At 36.3% G+C, this 8,594-nt stretch overlaps 1 protein-coding gene across 1 annotated transcript in view; it reads left to right on the top strand.

Annotated features, from left to right (window-relative positions):
• Positions 1 to 8,352, top strand: part of LOC129078244 (guanine nucleotide-binding protein G(q) subunit alpha) — a 262,495-nt gene extending 254,143 nt beyond the window's left edge. Inside the window, exon 7 of the mRNA XM_054583001.1 lies at positions 3,082 to 8,352. Within this exon, the coding sequence (XP_054438976.1) occupies positions 3,082 to 3,272 (191 nt within the window). The 3' untranslated portion in view covers positions 3,273 to 8,352. The remainder of the gene's footprint in view (positions 1 to 3,081) is intronic.
• The last annotated feature ends 242 nt before the right edge of the window (positions 8,353 to 8,594 follow it).

Raw genomic sequence — 8,594 nt, forward strand, 5'->3', positions numbered from 1 at the left:
TCTTCCCGGAATCGGGTGAGACTCCGCAGATGGGGAGTGATGCCACCCACCATGCGTAGCGCCCACCTGTGGGCCAGCTCACGGTAATGGCTGCTTGCGTTCTGGACTACAGCGGGCAGGCACAGCACAGCCTGCCCCCTAGAGGCTCAAGCTGCTCCATGCAACACATGTAGCGACATCACAGGCTGCTTGTATTTTTCTGCAAAAAAAAAAAAAAACCCTTTATTTTCTCTCTAGGCAACATCTTCCTGATCTCCTTTGTCATATTTTCCTCACATTCTTCATCATTACAAGTATTTTCCTTCCATCATATGCCCATTGTGAATGTCTTAAAATCGGAAGATGGTGTGTAAACCTCCCCAGCACCACGTAACGCACATAGGACTTGGCCACAGCAGAGAGCCATTGTGTGACCCACAAAGCAAATGCAGCTGTCATTACACGAGATTCAGAGCCCTTGTAAGATGAGCGAAGACTGAAGAAACTCCAGGCCACTCTGCAGTGATGTTTTTATAATAAACATGTTTATAGTATTATAAATTTCACACTTCCACATTTCTGCACTTACAAGGTCTTAATCATAATGAACGCCATTTCTGTATTTCTCTTTAGGGAGAGAAATGATCATTTCCACATGGACTTGAATTGCAGAATTGTTCAGATGTGGAATTCTGTTCCTGCTATGATAGCATTAATGATATCTGTGTAGTTTATGCTTATTCAAATAGCATAATTTATACTTAAAAACATAACACACTCCAAGTGCTCTTTAATTAACTTGAGTCTAATAGTGATATTCTTTAGAGTAAAAGAAGAAAAATAAAAAAAATAGCTAGACCCTTTTTTTCAAATAGGGTAAGTACAAAATCATATGTAACATCATTCATTCACAGGGTACAAAGACAGTGTTCTTTGATGAAAGTGAGAAATTTCTCCAGCTCTAATAATCTAGTTTCAGTTGCATGTTTATTACTGGTATTTTTATTCTTTTGTGTTTGGCTTATTTTACTTGGCTTTATGTTTTCAAGGTTCATGCACATTGTGAAATCCACCAACTTCATTTTTATGACAGAATAGTACTCCATTGCATGTGTATACTACCTCATGTTTATCTTCCGTTGTGGACCTTTTGGCTGTTGTGAATAATGCAGCAATGAACAGTGATGTAAAGTATCTATCTGTAAGAGTCCCTGCTTTCAATTCCTTTGGATATATAGGGTGGGGCAAAAGTAGGTTTACAGTTGTGAGTATGGGAAATAGTTTTTTCTTGTATTATTTATTAGTTATTGTATTATTTGCCATATGAACAACTGCAAACCTACTTTTGCCCTCCCCCATATATCTAGGAATAGAATTGCTGGGTCATGTAGTAATTCTGTGTTTTTTGAGGAACCATCAAACTATTTTCCACAGTGGCTGCACCATGTTACTTTCCCACCAACAATTTATAAGAGTTCAAATTTCTCCACATCCTTGCCAATACTTGTTATTTTCTACTTTTTTGATTACAGTGATTCTAATAATGGGAAATAGTATCTCACTGCAGTTTTGATTTGCATTTCCCTAATGATTTATTATGTTGAACATCTTTTCATGTGTTTATTGGCCAATTGTATATCTTCTTTGGAGAAATATATATTTTTTAAATTTTTATTTATTAATCTTTCAGAGAGAGAATGAGGAAGGGAACACGAGAGGTAGAGAGAGAGATTCTATTTGTTGTTCTACCCATTTATGCATTCATTGGTTAATTCTTGTAAGTGCCCCAACTGATATCGAACTCTCAACCCTTGTACATTGGGACAAAGTCCAACCAACTTAGCTACTCAGCCAGGGCAGGAGAAATATATATTCTTTAGATATATTTTTCATATTAACCTTTTATCAGATAAGTGGTTTACAAGTATTTTCTCCTATTCTGTAGGTTGTGTTTTAACTTTCTTGATAATGTCCTTTGATATACAAAGTTTTCCATTTTGATGAAGTCTAATGGATCTATTTATTGTCCACTTCCTTGTCAACACTTGTTATTTGTTGGGGAAGATGATTAAAATCAATCAAATCTGCATGCAGAACTCCTACAGCTTAACACCAAAAACCAAACAATCTGATTAAAAAATGGGCAGATGACCTGAAGAAACATTTCTCTAGAGAGGACATACAGACGGCCAACAAAGATACTCAACGTCACTAATCACCAGGAAAATGCAAATTAAAACCACAGTGAGATACCACCTTACACCTGTCAGAATATCTTCAATAAATCAACAAACAGCACAGACTGTTCATGGGATTGTAAATTGGTTCAACCACTATGGAAAATAGTAACGAGATTCCTTAAAATATTAAAAAATATCATATGACCCAGTAATTCTACTTCTGGGTATTTGTCCAGAGAAATCCAGAACAGTAATTCAGAAAAATATATTCATCCCTCTGGTCATTGCAGCATTGTTTACAATAGCCAAGATATGGAAGCAACCTAAGTGTCCATCAGTAGATAAATGGATAACAGTGTGGTTCATATATACAATGGAATATTATTCAGCCATAAAGAAAGAATTAAATCTTGCCATTTGCAACAAATACGCCAAGTGAAATAAGACTGACAGAGAAAGACAAATACCGTATGATTTGGCTTATATGTGGAATCTAAACAAAATAAACAAAACTCATAGACACAGAAAATAAGCTGATGGTTGCCAAGTAGGAGGAGGATAGGGGGATGGGTGAAAAAGGTGAAGAGATTAAGGAGTACTTAATTTCCAGTTATAAAATAGTCACAAGGATGTTAAAGTACAGCATTGGGAATATAGTCAATAATATTGTAATAACATACAGTGTCAAATGGGTACTAAACTTATCGAGGTGATCACATCATGAGTTATGTCAATGTGTAATCATTGTGTTGTACACCTGAAACTAATATATGTCAACTGGAATTGAAAAAAATGCAGGTACCTTATTTTAAAAAGGTGCGATACAGATGTCATCTTCATGGGCATGGACAATAAACATTCATTGAGCAAACACATGCCTGCATCAACTAACCAATTCTTCCTCTCTTCCCTTGGCCAACAGGACCCCAGAGAGATGCCCAGGCAGCTCGAGAATTCATCCTGAAGATGTTCGTGGACCTGAACCCAGACAGTGACAAAATTATCTACTCCCACTTCACGTGCGCCACAGACACCGAGAACATCCGCTTTGTCTTTGCTGCCGTCAAGGACACCATCCTCCAGTTGAACCTGAAGGAGTACAATCTGGTCTAATTGTGCCTCCTCAACTCTGCCCTCCCCTTCCTTGGTGGGCTACTGAAGCTATACAAGAGGGACTGTATTTCTGTGGAAAACAATTTGCATAATACTAATTTATTGCCGTCCTGGACTCTGTGTGAGCGTGTCCACAGAGTTTGTAGTAAATATTATGATTTTATTTAAACTATTCAGAGGAAAAACAGGATGCTGAAGTACAGTCCCAGCACATTTCCTCTCTATCTTTTTTTTAGGCAAACTCTCGTGACTCAATGTATTTTAAATTCTCAGTCATGCACTCACAAAGAGTTCCCCCCCACTCTTTTCTATTGAGCGAAATGAAGCTGATTTCCTTTTTCCCTCCTGATTTTTCCCTGGTTACAATGGCCTTTATCCTAGTTCCATTCTTGGTCAGGTTTTTCTCTCGAATGAAACAGTCAGGACAACATCATTTGATTTAAGCCATCAACATCAGCTTAATTTAACAGTTTGTAGTTTTTGCTGAAGGATTATATAAGTATTAATATTATGGTTTTAAATGTATTGCTCTGGATACACACATAGAGCTTTTTATATAAATATATTGTCTCGCCTCACTTTGGGCTAGAAGCCTGTCTAATGGTTAAGCTCATTTCTTTTGAATTTCTGCCTTCAGCCCTAGCTTGGTTGCTCAGAGAAATGTGCAGATGTCAGTAAGGCGAGGGCGGAGGCACAGGGCAGGAGTCCTTTGGAGTGCCACGTGCCATTGTCAGTCCTTCTTTCCTTGCTTTTCCTTTTTCTCCACCCTCTCTTTAAATTGCAGATGCCAAAAAAATATGCCAACAGACACTACATTACCCCAATGGCTGCTATCCAGGGCCTTTTCATAGGTTGCTCTTAAATTTTTTTCTTTTGGTTAAGACTTTTCCTCCCTTTTTTCCTTAATGTTTGGGCCACAATTTTTAGATGACTTTTATCATGGATATGTGTTGCCAAAGCTGGCTTTTTGTAAAACAGAATAAGAAGAACTTCAAAGATAAAAGCCAGTATCTTAGCATGTAGGTGAATAAGACTGTGAAACCTAAAGCGACTGGCTGAGAATGAACCTGAAACACCAATTGCCAAACAGTTGGTAACTGCAGATTTGATTCTCATGGTCCATTCTTTTCTTTGACCTTAAAATTACATTGTTTAGTCTTCACGTTCCATGTCGAGTGTCCAAATCGGCAGTGTGGACAAGTGTCCTCCGTGATGCAACATGGAATTTGCTTGTGTCTCTTCATTTGAAGCCAGTTTTACTCTGTGTTCTTAAAGTTCAGTAGGTCTGCCAAGAACATTGATTGATAGTATTATTCTGAAACTTTAGTTTGCAAAATCTGAAGCCACTGTTAGTTTGCCACCTTTGAATCTTTTTAAACTGGTGACTGGTTACGTTGAACTTAAGGAAGATTTGTGGACTTAACTCAAAAGTAACCTCTCATTGTTCTGTAGAACATGTCTTTATGTAACTGAACCTACTGAGAGAGATGTTTGGAGTTCTCTATGTGCAATTTTCAACAAATGCAAAAAAATACAGTACATGCATTGGTGAACTCTTCTGTCAAGCAGCTGAAATAGTTGAAATATTGTTTAAGAAAAATAAATCATGGTTTATTTTAAACCTGCTGGGAAGTTAGACCTAGGCCATGGCACTGGTCTTGTTTTAACTGTAATACTGTTTGGCACAAGTCTAAACTTCCATATAAATCACTCTCTTGGAACAACAAAGAGGAGGGAGAAAATTAATAGCTTATTAGATAAGTACCAGAGTTATTAAATAGTAATGAAATGTCCTCATTCTTTACTCTCCCAGCCTCAAAAACACAGGTTACTTTTTTTCCTTGCTCAGAAAGCACCTGTAATTTAATTCAGAGACAGGCTGCCTGTAGGTATAGTGCAATTATGAACGCTCTAATCATTGTACATACATCTCTCTCTTGATATTGTAGCATCCATACTGGCTTTGTGATCATTAATTTTTTTGGCAGATTGAATGTGCTGTATTGATATGTATCTATGTAATTGTATGTCTTATAGCTAATTCACATTTTGAATAATGTTATTTTATTTACTTTTTTAAGAGAGGAGAATGTAAATTTGTCAGTTTATTTCTGACTAGGGATATTATTTTTTTCCATTTAGAAAAGAAGAAAAAAAAAAAACCTTACTGTCGTACAGAGCGGTACTAGCATCGTGCTGTATAAAATCATTTGCACATTCCTGAGCAGAGGTATACTGATTATAAGACCCAAAGGTAATTTCATAGCAAAATACTTAAAATCAGTTGGAGCTTTTATACAAACATGGAAACCAACTTTGTAGAACTTTTGCCATTTGATGTAGGATTGGAATATGAGCTTTTATACAATTCATATTCTTATTTGGCAAATGCACAGTTTAGTATTACCTCTCTGATGGCCTTTATTAGAAAGGCAGTTTTAGAAGCTATTGTGATCCACTAAGGAGATGTTTTAACAGCTAGAGACCACTGCTTGCCTGAAAGGGCGATCTTAAATTTGGTGCAGCAAAAAAAAAAGAAAAAAAAAAAAGGAAAAAAAAGAAAAAGAAAAGAAAAAAAAGTAAACAACATTTGAAGGCCTACAGTGTGTATAGAGAAAACCTCATCACAAGATCATAAGTGTTACAGTTGTAGGGAATCAAGATATTCTATTTAATAGAGCTATAGTAGATTGTAGTCGATTAAACCTGATCTCAAAGCTCCGAAGAAGCTGAGCAAAACAGGGAAAGATTGTTCTATTTGTCTTTATGAAATTGGGATGGAATTGCTATGCAGAATAGAGGTTTGTGGCCTCACTGTTCCTCTTAGGGTGCATGACAAGATCCCTTCTCTTGAGAAAGGAAAAAATTGATCACCCTAGCTGCAGTGATGCTTAGAAACCTAATTGTATCCACACTAGTCAGTCGAAGCTAAAGGATTTTCTTTTTTGTTTCTTTGGGGTTTCATTGAAGGGGCTAGGGGCGGGAAGGGATTCTTTTCAGTTTTGTATAAAAACAAAGTTCACTCATGCTTTATATTATATTGTGATTGTGAGCGTTACGAGCGTGCACCGCCAGACTCCTATTGATGCTCTAGGTAACGGAGGCCCGTGGCAAGTTTTTATGGCGACTTGGGCATGTCTTATTGGGCATGTCGAAACAAAAACAAAAAAACCTTTCTTCAGCATACCGAGGCAAGCAGCCATTTCATGACTCACTCCGCGCATCGCGTGTACCAGTTTACAGATGATTTTCCCCTTTTTTGCGTGACACGGCAGTCCCGACCCACAAGAATTCCGCATTTGTGAATTGGAGGTTTGTACTATGCCTTACAGAGCTTAAATTCAGGAGATTGTGCCTCATATCTGAAACAAAGGGAAATAGCACACCCATTCAAAAGTAAATATATCCCCTCAAAGTTTTTTTGTTGTTTTTTTAAAAAGCATTTTCATACAAAGAGCTCTGTTGAATGTCATGAATAAACTGGGGGGACAAATCCTCTTAGGAACCTGCATATGTTGTTTACTAGAAAATAACATCTACAAAAGGTATTTGAAGAACACCTGAAACCTGTATTTTTTTTTTTTTTTTTTTTTTGGTAGATTAACTAGCAGGTCTAATATTTTAAAAAGGTAATTCAGCTAAAGGACAATTTACTTTTTGTATTTCAGACTATCTTGATTGTCAAGGTGTACGAACTGTAATCTTAAAATTTATACTGCCACATGATTGTAAGTTTTAGTTGTCTTAAGTTAGGAATCGGTGAAATGCTATTTATGCTGGATTTGGGTCAAAATGACTTATTTGCAAAAAAATTAAAAATAATGGGAAGAAAGGGCTGCATAATGAAATACTGCAAGACTCAGATGTTGGTTGGAAATAACCTTCAAATTACCTTCAATTTCCCTTTGTTTTCAGTTTCTTAAAAAAAGAACGAATGAAATGAAATATAGCAGAATGTTAACCCATATAAAAATAAAGTGTACCCAAATATTGTAATGTATATTGCTGCTCTTCTTAAAATTAAATAAGGGTGTAAAACCACTTAATTGGTAATTGACAACATCTCAATTGATACAAATAAGTTGTGCTTGGTATACATTAATATTTTCTTCCAAAGGTATATCTTTGGTTAGAAACACACAAAAATTAAAATGAGTAATACCGTATGTTTCTCTCTCTCTACATATTTCCAGCATATGTAGCGTTAATAGATCTGTCCTGGTAACTGTGTCTTTGGGATTTCATTTTGGTTCCATCAAATTAGGAAAAGAAATGGCCTAGTTGTATATGATTAGCTAGAGATTTTTGGAGCCAGACACCTGCTGTTTAGTAGCTATTTAGTAGAGTTTCAACTTGTCATTTGTTTTTCTCACAGAAGAACCATTTCCTGCCTTCTTCCCAACTACCAGCGCCCTTTCAATAACACTCTTGCCTCTAGATCATCAGTTCCAAGTATGCATACACACCTAGCACATAGTAGGTGCTCAGATATTCATTTCCTTCTTACCGCCCGTATCTGTCATGCACCTTCATTTCCCCAATGATTGCAACTGATACAAAATGACATTTACATGTTATTAAAACACCTCTTGCATAAAATTGGATCTTTCATGGATAAAGGAATTCTGATTTTCATAGAAGCTATGGTAGACAGCAAAATAACAGGGAGGAAGATAGTAGAATATTTTTAAGTTAAGGAACAAAGATAGGAAATTACTTTGTAACTTTGTTCAGGTTGCTTGGACAAAAACATGTTTGTGGCGTATTTCTTTTCCTCAAAGAGCTCTCTCAAGTGCAACTTCTTGCTGGATTCCTCACCTGTCGTCACGTTGGGAAACCCTAGGCCTATGTATTTAGGGAGTTTTTGTCAGAAAACATTTTTAACTTGCAGTATTGAAAAAGAGTCATATTTACTGTTCTTACAATGTCATTCAAATGCATGTATTGTCTATTGTTTGGGGATGGGAACTAGTTTTGCAAAAAAACAAAAAACAAACAAAAAAAAAACACCTAATATTGTAAAATAATGCCCCAATGATCTTGCTGGTTAAAAATACAGTATTTTTGGCCATAATTTGTACTACAGTATTCTTCATTCTTGAGTTTTGCTTCTTTTGAAGTTGCCCGAGCTTCTCCCAGTATGTTTTTTATTATGAGCAGTATTGGAACACATCATTTTTTCCTTAAGACACTTCATACTGCACATGCATTTTCCAAAGTAGACAGGTTCAACAGTGTCTAAACCAACCAAAAAAAAAAAAAAAAAGCCTTTTCCTTTCTGTATATAATCAGGAGTTTCAGTCTGTTTTAGTAGGAATATTC

The sequence above is a fragment of the Pteronotus mesoamericanus genome, unplaced genomic scaffold, assembly GCF_021234165.1.
Source record: "Pteronotus mesoamericanus isolate MK-2021 breed Mesoamerican mustached bat unplaced genomic scaffold, CSHL_Meso_final contig_73, whole genome shotgun sequence".
NCBI classification, from domain to species: domain Eukaryota; kingdom Metazoa; phylum Chordata; class Mammalia; order Chiroptera; family Mormoopidae; genus Pteronotus; species Pteronotus mesoamericanus.